This window comes from Mesocricetus auratus, unplaced genomic scaffold, assembly GCF_017639785.1.
Source record: "Mesocricetus auratus isolate SY011 unplaced genomic scaffold, BCM_Maur_2.0 Super-Scaffold_100010, whole genome shotgun sequence".
NCBI lineage: Eukaryota > Metazoa > Chordata > Mammalia > Rodentia > Cricetidae > Mesocricetus > Mesocricetus auratus.
The window spans coordinates 85,216,087-85,229,440 of record NW_024429194.1 but is presented as its reverse complement, the minus strand read 5'-3'; the positions used below and the strand labels follow the sequence as shown (position 1 = coordinate 85,229,440).

At 47.3% G+C, this 13,354-nt stretch overlaps 1 protein-coding gene across 1 annotated transcript in view; it reads right to left on the bottom strand.

Moving 5' to 3' along the window:
• Window positions 1-2,695: 2,695 nt before the first annotated feature.
• The window catches only part of Fam227a (family with sequence similarity 227 member A), a 54,657-nt gene continuing 43,998 nt past the window's right edge, over window positions 2,696-13,354 (bottom strand). The window contains 5 exon segments of the mRNA XM_040754134.1: window positions 2,696-3,502; window positions 5,270-5,373; window positions 8,567-8,695; window positions 10,963-11,084; window positions 11,086-11,104. Coding sequence (XP_040610068.1) covers window positions 5,301-5,373; window positions 8,567-8,695; window positions 10,963-11,084; window positions 11,086-11,104 — 343 coding nt within the window. The 3' untranslated portion in view covers window positions 2,696-3,502; window positions 5,270-5,300.

The window sequence follows — 13,354 nt, the reverse complement described above, 5'->3', positions numbered from 1 at the left end:
CTCCCAAGCTTTGAGGAACTTCTCATTCCTCTGTCTGAGCTATCAGAGCTGGGCACATCCCTGTGTGGCTGCAAAAAGTCACACTCCAGTCTCCGATGCCAGGGGCCAAGCACTCTGCTGTTGAGCCAGCTCTCCTGCCCTCTCTCTCTCCTCTCTCTCTCCTCTTTCCTCTCTCTCTCTCTCTCTCTCTCTCTCTCTCTCTCTCTCCTCTCTCCTCTCTCCCTCTCTCCCTCCTCTCTCCCTCTCTCCCTCTCTCCCTCCCTCTCCCTCTCCCTCTCCCTCTCCCTCTCCCTCTCCCTCTCCCTCTCCCTCTCCCTCTCCCTCTCCCTCTCCCTCTCCCTCTCCCTCTCCCTCTCCCTCTCTCTCTCTCTCTCTCTCTCTCTCTCTCTCTCTCTCTCTCTCTCTGTGTAACCTTCCTTGGCTGGAACTCACTCTGTAGACCAGCAGGCTGGCCTTGAACTCAGAGATCCACCTGACTCTGTTCTGGGGATTAAATGGCGTCCGCTTTATTTTTGGCTTTTGTTTTATTTTGTTTTACAAACAGGCTCTTGCTATGTAGCCTGGGCTGGGCTCAAACTCACAATTCTTTTGCCTCCCTTTCCTGAATGCCAGGATTACAGGCATGTACCACCACCACGCCCAACTATATTTTCAACTTATTGCCTATGGTGGTTTGAATAGAAATGGTCACCATAGGCTCACACATTTAAATGCTTGGTCCTTAGGAAGTGGCACTACTTGACAGGGACTAGAAGGTGTGATGGTCTTGTTGGAGGACTGTGTGAAACGTGTTGTCTTCCCCGCCAGCCGCCTGGGCTCTGCCGAGCTGTCTGAACCCCCAAATAACACACAGGGCGCTATATTAATTATGAAGCTGTTGGTCGTTTGCTTGGTTTCCCATGGTCATGGTGTCTCTTCACAGCAATAGAACAATGACTGAGACACTGTACCAAAGAAGTGGGAACTCTTTTTCTCAGTCTCTCAAAAATAAATACTACTTCTTAGACAATGTGATCCAAACCATTGAGTTTTTTTTTTCTTGTGTTCTTACTGTTGTGTGACCATCTCTCACAGGATTGTCAGTAATGTAGAGAGAACCATGTCCCTCTGCTTCAACTCCATTTTCAAATCATGCTCCTTGGAGAGTAAGGCACAGGCTGGGGGAGCTCTGGTGGTAGGGGCCTTGACTTAGGCTTGAGACCCTGAGACTGAGCCCTGTCATCAGCAAACAGGTCCAGGCAGCTTGCACTGGGCCTTGTACATGCCTGCTGTTTTACACAGCTGGGTAAGTACCTGGGACCTCATTCTCCTTTTACAAGAATATGAACAGGGGCTCCGTGGTTAAGAGTTAGGGGGTTTTCCAGAGAACCTGAGTTCAGTTCCCAGTACCCACACTAGGTGACTCACAACTGCCTTAAACTCCAGAGGATCTAATGCCCTCTTCTGGCCTGCACACATATGCATACCCACAAACAAAAATAAAAACTAAATCTTAAAAATAAAAGAAAGAGGGGCTGGAGAGATGGCTCAGAGGTTAAGAACACTGACTAACTACTCTACTGGAGGTTCTGAGTTCAATTCCCAGCAACCACATGGCTCAAAACCATCTATAATGAGATCTGGTGCCCTCTTCTGGTGTGCAGGTATACATGCAGACAGAACACTATACATAATAAATCTTTTAAAAAATAAAATAAAGAGCTAGGAAGTGGTGGTGCACACTTTTGATCTCAGCACTAAAGAGGCAGAAGCAGGTGGATCTCTGTGAGTTTGAGGCCAGCCTGGTCTACAGAGGAGTTCCAGGACTGCAGGGCTACACAGAGAAACCCTGTCTAGAAAAAACAAAAATAATAGAAAGAAATGCAGGGTGGTTATGGGAGCACACAGGGCACCTGGCCTTGTCTGCAGGAAGGGAAGCATGGCATTTAGGCTGAGCTCCTGCGTGGTTGGCGGGATGAAAGGACAAACCCTGACGTGGGACAGTGTGTGAAGCTGGAGATCAGTAGAAGGGACGGTTGCCTGGGAAAGCATCTCCTCGGGCTGCAAGCGCTGTCTCCAGGCCTGCCTTCTGCTCTCGCTCTAGTTCCCTTCATCTTGTGCCCAGTCTCAAATACTGTGCTTATTATTGTGGGGAGACATTCTGGCAAACCCTATGATGTGTGCATACTCACTAATCTAAGTTTTAATCTAGTTTTCATGGGGGGGGGAAGAAAAATATCATCTAAGTTTTAGAAGCCAAAACCGAAATAAAAACAATAGGTCTTCATTGAAAACACTAACAAAACCAAAGCAGGGATACCCGAAGCACTGCCCTCGGCCACACACCTCTCTCGCTCTTGCCCATTCCGCATCACTTTTAAATGGCTGCACAGAGCTCCACAGAATGTCTGTTATCAGTAAGTGTCCCCTCTTATCATGGACAGCACATGAAGCATCTTCTGTGTACCTTCCATCGTGAGACCTTCTTACTGCAGACTTCAAGCTGTGTAATTGACTTATGGGGCAGGCGTAGGGGTCTTGGAAGGCATCTTAGGCTCCTGGAAATGTTTGGTTGCACCCACTCCCATTCCCAGAAAAGAAGTCTGCTCTCAGACTCCGGGAGTCACGGCTCTGGGAGAGCAAGCAGCCCACAGCAGGGATGACACATTTCAGACAAATAATCCCAAGACACGCAGAATTTAAAGGAACGCAAACATACTTCCACTCCTTTAGTTTAAACTTCTTTCAGGATCATGCCTTCCACTGAGCCCAAACCACGCAGAGCCAGCTGGGCCCAGTGACAAAGGCAGGGGACTCACAAGCTCAAAGGCAGCCCAGGAAACCTAGCAAGACCCTGAAACACAAAGGAGTGGTTTACTGGTAAAGTCCCTGCCTGAGACAGGCAAGGCCCTAGGTTCCATACTAGTACTGCAAACAAAATAATTTAAACCAAAAACATGCAAATAAATTTCTAATATGTGCTAATAGCTATCTTAATACAGATAATAGAGGAGCAAGCCCCAAATAATTGTGTGTATCACATATGTTTAACATACATCAGTGAATGAATTCTATGGAAATGTTTTACTATATAGACATATATACATGTAAGTGCCACATCATATGTTTTGGACTTTCTCATCTGTTCACATTTCCCAAGGTGAATAACTTCTAACCTCACACACTGACATCAGAGGCAAACCTTTGACCATGTACTGTGTCAGCATTCACCAGACGCTTCTTAGTACAGCTCTCTACTGGATAGAGAAATACAGACAAGATGACTGTCCTAAGCAGCAGAGTCCTGCTGAGAAGCTGGAGGCAGAGGTGGTCTGCATGGCACCATATGAGGATCAGGCAGGTCACTGGAACCCAAGTACAGCTGTCGCCGTTGTGTCCTTTATGGTGCAATCCTTGTATTGGGCAGGAAGATGGTTGAGAGCTGGTCTGCCTTCTAGGGTGGGAGACAGACCCACCTAGGCTTCTTCAGGCAGGGGCAAGGGTTCCTTTGCAGTGTGAGGTTCTGGAGAGGAAGCAAGTCTCAGGTGTAAAACGAAGAGGCCACATGTTTGGAGCATGCAGTGAGCAGGAGGGACAGCATTATGCACAGCCCCTGCTGGAGTTGGGCACTGAGCTTAGTGCTTTTCATGGAGTAATGGGTTTCAAACACACACACACACACACACACACACACACACACACACAGTGGGGCATGACCTGTCATGACTCCCATTTATACACTGCACCAGACTCACAGCTGTCTCAAGTCTATGTGCTCTTAATCAGTGTGGGAAACCACCGGATGCCAACTTGGTGTGTTCATATGAGTCCGTTCAGTGCGAATGCTATCTCAAGCCACAGTCCTGGGCAGCTCAATGGTAGAGCACTTGACTAGCACTGGGGCAGGCTGTCCTGGGTTGCTATCAGTTTTATTTCTAGGTTATTTCAGTGGACAGAGTTCAGAAGTTCAGAAGAAATACCTGTGTTTATAATTTATGTTTTGTTTGAGACACGGTCTAGTAGAGCTCAAGTTGACCTTGAACTTGGGATGTGGTGGAGGCTGGTTTTGAACTCCTGATCCTCCCTGTCCCACCTCCTGGGTGCTGGTGTTACAGGTATCTACCATCATGCCCAGCTAACGTATGCATTTGTAAAGAACACCCTGAGGTATAGTTATCACAAGAACATACATGCCCTTAAGGCAAGTTATGGGAGTATGAACCTGTGGGCCTCTCCCACTGTCAAGTCCCTGGGTGCTGTGTAATTCTCTCCATTCTCCTTCCCGTTCTTTCTAGCCACCTCTGCTGGTCTTCAGCAGGCTGTTTGAAACATAAAACTCACCTTCAGTTTACAGTCAGTTTGATGTCAGAACTGGGGGTAGAGGGGTGTTTGTTTGGTGAATCAGAATAATCAAATGTATTTATTTCCATAAGTTTGTAATACAGTCCACACCATGGACTTTTAGTATACTCTGAACTCCCAGGGGAGGCTTTGGTAACTGGAGAGGTTTCAGTACTTGTTGGTGTTGGCAAGTTGGAAAGCCTATTCCAGATACTTAAAAGATTCATCCTTATATTTCTGTTGCTCTACAATCACTTCTAGTACCAAATTATGTGTTAGTCAGGGTTCTCCAGAGTAACAGAACTTATAGAATGAATCTGTCTTTCTTAAGGCAAGGGATTTATTAGAATGACTTACAGGCTATGGACCAACTAATCCAACAATGGCTAGCTATGAATGGAAAGTTCAAGAATCAGAAGATGCTCAGTCCATTAGACTGGGTGTCTCAGGTTTTGGTTGTTCTAGACAGGGTTTTTCTGTGTAGCCCTGGCTATCCTGAAACTCGCTCTGTAGACCAGGCTGATCTCAAACTCATAGAGATCTGCCTGCCTCTGCCTGGGACCTGCTTGTTTTTTGAGACAAGGTCTTTCTATATTTCATAAGGATGTGTTGAACTGTATTGTTATTGTGGGGCAGAGGCAGGTGAATCTCTGTATTTCAAGGCCAGCCTGGTCTACAGAATGAGTTCCAGGACAGTCAAAGATACACAGAGAAACCCTGTCTCGTGTTATTATTGTTAAGTGAATGAAAGAACGAATTAGTAAATGTCTGAATGGATGAGGTAAATCATCTTTTCTCAGCCCTAACTTTGGCGTGTGGCAGATGTGAACTTTAATATTCTTTATCCCATGGACTAGGAAGACTCAGGATCCCCTAGCTGCAGTAGTACTCTCACTTGCCATTGCTGATTCCATTTTCTATCACATCCGACAATGTATGCAAGTACTACCTCTGCAGTCTGAGCCTGTTCTCGGGCGAGTTCATTCCATGGAAGACGGCGAGAGTCTAAAGAGTATGTCCTTTGTGACTTTGGACACACTGGCGATGTGCTCACTGTGGAGGAATGAAAAGACAGAAATGGTGGGAACCTTGTATGACCAAGATATCAGCAGGTGGGGGCTGGAGGGATGGCTCAGAGGTTAAGAGCACTGGCTGCTCTTCCAGAGGTCCTGAGTTCAATTCCCAGCAACCACATGTTGGCTCACAACTTTCTACAATGAGATCTGGTGCCCTCTTCAGGCATATATGCAGGCAGAATACTGTATACACAATTTTAAAAAATTTCAGAAGGCTAGAACCAAGCACCAAAAGGCCAGCAAATGACAGGTGACGTGGAGGCTCTGAATGTTCAGGGTGGGAAGTGGGGGAGGGGGCACGGAGGTGGGAGGGATGTATAGAACCAGGGAAGACTCTGGGTGGACTGTGGCAGATACACAAGAGGGAACGAGAATCAAGAGGCAATAAACTAAAATAGACAGTTGGCCTTAGCTCTCAGGCTAACAAAACCATTCTAGGGGACAAGTGAACAGAGCCCTGGCTCACTGACAATAGAGCTAAATGAAGCACAACCCTGTTTAGTGACCAATGAGAGTGACAGGATCAGCCCACAGGCTTTGGAACAATGAGGAAGTCGCCACGGCAGCAAAGGAACGGGAAGGGGCACAGGAGCCGCGTGTCTTACCACGAGCTGCACAGAGCATTCACTGCTTCATCTAAGGAGCACTCCTAGGGCAGGGAACCATGGCACACACCTGTAACCCAGCACTCAGAAGAGAGGCTCCGCAGCTTGAGACTACTCTGGGATACACAGTGAGACCCCGTCTCACACAGTAACATTGGTGATGATGATACGCTTCCTTACGTCTACTTTGCTTGTATTAGGCACTGTGTTCTGGACTTTACAAAAGAGCTGACCAATTCATTCTGCACATCGACCCTAAGCCATACATACTCTTAGCATTCCCATTTTACAGAGAAAGAGCTTGAGACTAAGGATAAGAACCAAATAGGGCCATGGAACCAGGAGGTGCTGTGGGAGCTGACATTAAAAGATAGTGATCTGAGACCATTGCTGCCTCTCTATTCAGCCCTTGAAGAGTGACTATGTTGCCAGGCAGTGATGGCGCACACCTTTAATCCCAGTACTTGGGAGGCAGAGGCAGGCGGATCTCTGTGAATTCGAGGCCAGCCTGGTCTACAGAGTGAATTTCGAGACAGTGAGGGTCACACAGAGAAACCCTGTCTCGAAAAGCCAAAGAGACAGAGAGATGATTCTGCCTTGCTTCATCGTACTTCAGTTAAAATAACAATTAAACTTTCCTTTTCTTAGGATTTATTTTTATTTTATGTGTATGAATGTTTTGCTGGCATGTATATATGTGCACCATGTACATGCCTGGTGCCCCTGGAGGCCAGAAAAGGGCATTAGATACTAGAATTACAGATGGTTGTGAGCTGTCCTTTGGGTTCTGAGGGTATACCCAGGGACAGGGCCCAGAAAAAAAGGAGTGCTTTTGGGTAGAGTCTGGCCAGGACACCCAGCCAGGCAAGCTCCAAGAGACATGATAAGGACCACAGAAGTGACAGCAATGAACTGACAATTACCTCTGGTTCTCTGACACTTTCTATAATTCCCACACCTTGACCTTTTTTCTGTGGAGTAAACCAAAAGGGAACCTGTTGGCCTGGTTAATGTTTACCTGGGGTCTCCCAGGAGTAGTCAGCTGACATTGGTGTTTATACCATCCCTTTGTGAACTATGGCACACATGTGTCGGTCAGAGGACAATCTTGTCTTCTACCTTGTTTGAGATAGGGTCTTTTGCTGTTGCTTACAAGGTTAGCTAGTCCACAGACTTCTGGGTTCTCCCGCCTCACTTCTGCTTCCTTCTCACTGTGGGAACACTGGGATTACAGGTGCAGGCTGGGTTCTAGAGATCAGGTCCTCATGCTTGTGTGGCAGGGGTTTTACCCACTGAGCTACCGCCCAGTGAGTACGTGCATGTGTGTGAGTGCGTGCGTGCGTGCATGTGTGTGTGATCCTTTTAAAATTCTGGTTTCTTTTTTGTGTATTTCACAGCACACATAGTATACTCACACACACTTTTTTGAGACCTCTAGAACTGTAAGCTAAATAAATCTCTTTTTGTCATTAATACTCAGTCTTGGGTGTTTCATTACAGCAACAAAAAGAACTAATTCACCAGCTAGAAACTGAGGTACTTGTTCTTTTAAAATCCTCTTGCCTCAGCCTCCTAAGTGCTACAATTACAGCCCCACGCCACCACTTTCTGCTTGTAAATGGTTTCTTAATTAGTAATATGTTATTAAGGGTTACTTTCTGAAACATTTTTCTGAGCCAAGATTGAGACAGTCTGGGAATTCCTGATTGAGAAGTACAGATAGGATCCAAGTGTAAACAAGGATTTGTGGGAACCTTTACAAGCCCCCCAGACATGATGACAGAGACCTGCTATTGTGTTTTGGGGAAGTCAAATCTAATCAGTGATGCCCTTACTGACTATATTCCAGTGGCTCCCATGACAGAAAACAAAGGGATTCATAAAGTCTCCTTTGTCCAGAAACAGTTTACAAGGCCCTGATGTCCTGCCCATACCCTGGCCTGACCTTCTCCCATGTGGCGGCCCCTACCCCCCTGAGCCTTTCTCCACCCCCTGCTCTGCCCTCCTCCCGTGTGGTGTCCTCTCTCTCTGGCTCTGCTCTCCTAGCTGCTGCCTCTTTCATGTGCCCCCCTCCTTCTGCCAGGAAACTGTCATCTGTGCCAGACTCAATGACATCACTTCCGCACGGCTCCTGGCCCCTGCTTCATTTTCCCAGGGTTCCCAGTACTGTGGGCATCTAGTCTGCTCACGTACTTGCTGTTTGGCACCAGTTGCTTATCACCTGGGAATGTGGGTACCTACTGCTGCATCCTCACAGGTGCCTGCGGCAGTAGGCTGAACCTGTGTCTGTGCTTGGGATACTGTGACTAGTCACTGCCTCAGGAAAGTTTAACTTTCATATGAGGTCATGTTTGTGCAGGGCTCGTTTTCTTAATGTTAGCACAGGGTAAAACATTGGTAAATAGAGCTGTCATTGTCACAATACTTCAAATAGCAAGGGGCAGTAAATGTCTGAAAGATGCAGTGGCCTGCACAGAGCCCCCACCTGGTCTCTCTGGCAAACCCCGAGGGAGCCAGGCTGGAGGACTTCCTAGCTCCCCGTCTTCCCACTCTGTCCCACCTCACCTGGTACTGGAAATAAACCCCATTCTGTAGGGGCTTTTTATGACCAGGGAATAGTTATCCACTGGGCTTCGGAATGAGAACGAGGACTGGAGAAACTTCCGTCTCTCTTCTACCTCCTTCCTTCTCTTCCTGTGGGGAAGCAAAACGGATGTCAATAAACCAGTTCAGAAATTCAGAAATCCCTTCTCCAGAGCAGTTTTACTGGCACCTTGATAAGCACTGGGAGAAAAATAAGGGCTGGCAAGGCTGGCGAAGGGAATGGAAACAGAGGGTCTACACAAGGCCACGCCCTCTCATTAATCTTCGAATAGCAGCCTGAGGCCAAGACTGAACTGAGTCTGGGGAAATAGGATCCTGACCTGGAGGCAGACACACAAGTCTGCACCTCCAGGGATTAACTTGTACCACTGTTATTTTTTCCTGTGATGCTCATCTAGATATAATCCTACTTTATATAATGACTCAAACTGTCATGAGAATTAAAGGTTTTTATTTCCTAGAGAAACTAAAATAGAGGCCAGTGATGTAAGACCAAAAGAAAATAAGGGGAACTAAGTGGTTATTTAAATGTAGGGTGCCTGCTCCATTGCTTCCTGCCATTTCCAGAACACAGTCAGCCAGGCATCAGTTCATAAAGAAAGGCTTTTCCCTCCCCAGGCACAGAGTGGTCCTGAGAAAAGTGACTGCTGGTGCTCGGGACCTCCCTGTGCAGATGGCTTGCTTCCCTGCCACAAGCAGGGAGGAGCCCCAGCCACCAGTGCTGGCCCCATGGGCTTCTTGGAGCTTCCCCCTGAACTATGAGACAGCCCAAGTCATGGGAAATACACAGACATCAAAGATCAAAGAGTAAAGCCCAGCAAACAAAGAAGCAGAGAGGACCCCTCGGGGAGGTGGGAGCAGCATGAGGTCAGAAGAAAACTAGTAGGGTGTGTGGAGGATGTTTGAATAACCTCAGCAATGGTGGAAATACTGCAGCCATAGGAGGATGACGGTGCTGTCTCGTGCTACCTTCTTTTTAATCTCTTCCACCACTGGATTCTGCCTTAAAATTATTATTTTGTATTTTATCATAGTCTCAATGGAACTATCATTATGTGGTTTTGTTTGTTTGTTTGTTTCTAAGACAGGATCTTACTATGTAGCCCTGGCTGTCCTAGAACTCACTCTATAAACCAGGCTGGCCTCAAACTCCCAGAGATCCACTTGCTTCTGTCTCCGGTGTGCTGGGATTAAAGGCGAGTGCATCTGTTTTTTGTTGTTGTTGTTGTTGCTGCTGCTGCTGCTGCTGTTGTTTTAACAGTGCAAGGGGTCACGTCGCAGGGAACAAGGATGGCTCTCCAGGGATGAGCATGGCCATAGCTTTCCTGGCTCTTGCCCTTTCTGGGGCTATGGGTGAGTGTGACCATGCTACTATTATTTAGATGTAGTTTTAGCTTTATAAAGTTTATGTCTTTCAGGATATATGCAGGAATTGCAACCACCTCCTACTGTAGGGCATCCAAAGGTTAATCTCCAACCGACATGGAAGCTGTAAACAAGTGATCACTGGGGCTGGAGAGATTGGTCAGCAATTAGGAGAACTCAGTGCTCTTACAGAAGACCTGGGTTCCGTTCCCAGCATCCACACGGCAGCTCACAACCGTCTATAACTCTAGTTCCAGGGTTTCTGACACCTCTTCTATCATTCCTGGGCTCTTGCATGAATGGAGTACACATATCTGTACGCAGTCACATACACATAGAATTATTTTTTTTTTTAATCCCTCAACCTCCCCATACAACTTCTGGGACCACAGGTCTCAAGAAAGAGTTGCGGCAGAGAGTGTGGACAGAGAAGGGAATTGAGATGAGTGATGAGGGGCTGGAGAGCAGGTGAACAGGAGAGCAGATGAGAGCAGCCAGCTGGCAGAGAGACTGGAAAGCCCTCCTGACCATGGCCGCGGGTGACAACAGAGCATGTGGGGGAAGAGGCCCAGGATCTCATGTAGAGGAAGGCGGTGCTCTGTGAGTGACCCCGAGTGACATCTGAGGCTCCTGGCTCTCGGCCCTGACCTAGCTCTCTAGCCCCCCTCCACCATCAGAATCGGCCTTTATTTCTTCCCTAACGAACTGTCTCTATCACAGTCCATGCAAGCCTGGTCCAGTCCTTTGCTCTGAGACACAGCACTGGGAAAGCTCAGAGGTGCTCTCTGGACCCACACATGCACCTGCTCACCCCCCCACCTGGTGATCTCCACACATGCACCTGCTCCCCTCCCCCACCTGGTGATCTCCAGACATGCACCTGCTCACCCCCCCCACCTGGTGATCTCCAGACATGCACCTGCTCACCTCCCCACCTGGTGATCTCCCACCGTTCACTCTGGACACTTTCTAAGACTGTCCTTTGAACAAACCTCGAGAGAAACGCCGTTTCCCTGTGGGGGTTTCCTCTGAACTTCTTGTCAAACCAATAATCAAACAGTAGCGAGGGTGAGAGGATGGCATGGTTGGCCTTTCTTTTTTTCTGCTGCTTTTTTATTGATAACTTTCACCTCCCTGGGAGATAAAATGACAAAATACATGTATTTAAAAAGAATGAAATGCTGAGCAGTGGTGGCACACCTTTAATCCAAGTACTCAGGAGGCAGAGGCAGGTGGATGTCTGTGAGTTTGAGGCCAGCCTGGTCTACAGAGTGAGTTCCAGGACAGGTAGGGCTACACAGAGAAACCCTGTCTGGAAAAACAAACAAAAGAAAAAGGATGAAAGAGCCAATGTGATTGATTGATTGATTGATTGATTGATTGATTGATTGATTGATTTTTATACAGGGTTACTCTGTGTAGCTCAGCTGTCCTGGAACTCACTCTGTATACTAGGCTGGCCTTGAACTCACAGAGCTCAGTCTGCCCCTACCTCCCAAGTGCTGGGAATAAAGGTGTGTACCACCACCACCTGGTTGCAATGTGATCTTTTCTGCCAGCCTGCCAAGAAACAGCTGACCACACAGGAGTCACTACATCCCAGATACAGACTGCTGGGGTTGTAGAATGGACGTATGGAACTATAGAGGAGATGAGGACTTGGTAGCTACTGGAAGCTTTGGGTAGAGTGTTCACAGGTTACACAATGGCTTTGCTGAACTGGATAACCCCAGTCGGCTTTTGAAATGCAAGTAGACAATTAATTGATGAAGAATCAAGCTATAAGTAGTCAAGGTCAACAAAATAGCCATTAATATATATTTGTATGAGGTAAGATGTTGTCATGATGGGCTTGATCGGTGGCTCAGCAGTTAAGAGCACTGGCATCACTTGGAGAGGACCGTGACCAGTACTCAGCACCCACATGGCAGGCAACTCACATCCATCTGTAATTCCAATTCCAGAACATTCAGCAACCTCTTTTGACTTCTATATAGGTACCAGGCATTAAGGAAGTGCACATACATGCAGGTAGGCAAGACACTTACACACATAAAATAAATCAAAAATTTTAAAGATGATGTCATAAGCTAGGTTGGCAGTACATACTCAACTATTCAGAAGTTCAAGGCCAATCATAGACAACACACACACACACACACACACATACACACAACACACACAAATGTAAAAAGAAAAGCAGGGAGACGGCTGTATATACTTCTCTGTTTCCTTTAGACATCACAAGGACAGAATCAAACGTAGGAACATTTCCTGGAGTTCTTTCAATAGTATGTTGAATCTTGGGTGCTCTGCTGCAAATATGCTGGAGGCCTTGTGCTCTGGACTCACAGGAAAATTAATTCTCCAGCAATGGCCCTGCACCTGCTCAGTGTAACCCTCAGAAGGGCAGACAGGCTCCTCCCGCTACTACGGGAGGTTCAGCAGCTGCCTGATGGATGGCCTTGGTTGTTCCCCATCTTCCAGCCACAAACTTCCTGGCTAAAATGCCTTGTGTTGCTGGGGACCTGCAGTGCTCTGATGTGGGGTCCCCTACCTCCCCTTCATCAGCCAATACCTCTGAGCTAGGCTAGATCTACAGTGAGACAGGTGCTAGTGTTGGTCGTGTTCATGGAAGAGGAGTCTACACCCTTCACAGCTTGGCTGGGGAGTCTCACTGACATGGAAAATAAGACAGAGAGAACTTTAGTTTGCCCAACATCAGAGCTAATGCTCCTGACCTGGGCTCCATCAGGGAACAAACAGTAATGTCCCCAAAGCGTCCTCCCCACCTTTGACTCATCTTCCACATGGCCACTTTCATCCCAGAGCTGGCCCTCATTGAAAAAACAAAGCAGAATACCATTTTGCTATTTAGACATTCAGGGGACTGGGGACATGCCTCATTTGGTAAAGTGATAGCCATGAAAGCACTAGGACATGAGCATAACCCCAGTACACACGTAAAGGCCAGGCATGGTGGGTGGTGTCTCTCAATCCCAGTGCTAAGGAGGAGTCTCAGTGGCTAAAAGCACTTGCTGGGCAATCAATGAGGGCCAAAGATTGGCTCTCAGCACCCACATAAGCTGGGTATCAAAGACAGGTTCTGGGGCTTAGCAGAGGAAACACAGCATGAAAGACACCCTCGCCTAACCCTATGCACATTCACAGGACGCCAGGTCTATTTTTGGAGCTAGTTAGACTCCAAGTTGGGATGCTTCTGCCTCGGTTTTTTCTTTCTTCTTTCTTTCCTTCCTTCCTTCCTCCCCCCTTTCTTTTTTAAAGATTTATTTATTTATTGTATACACAGTATTCTGTCTGCATGTACGCCTGCACTCCAGAGGAGGGCACCAGATTCCATTATAGATGGTTGTGAGCCACCAT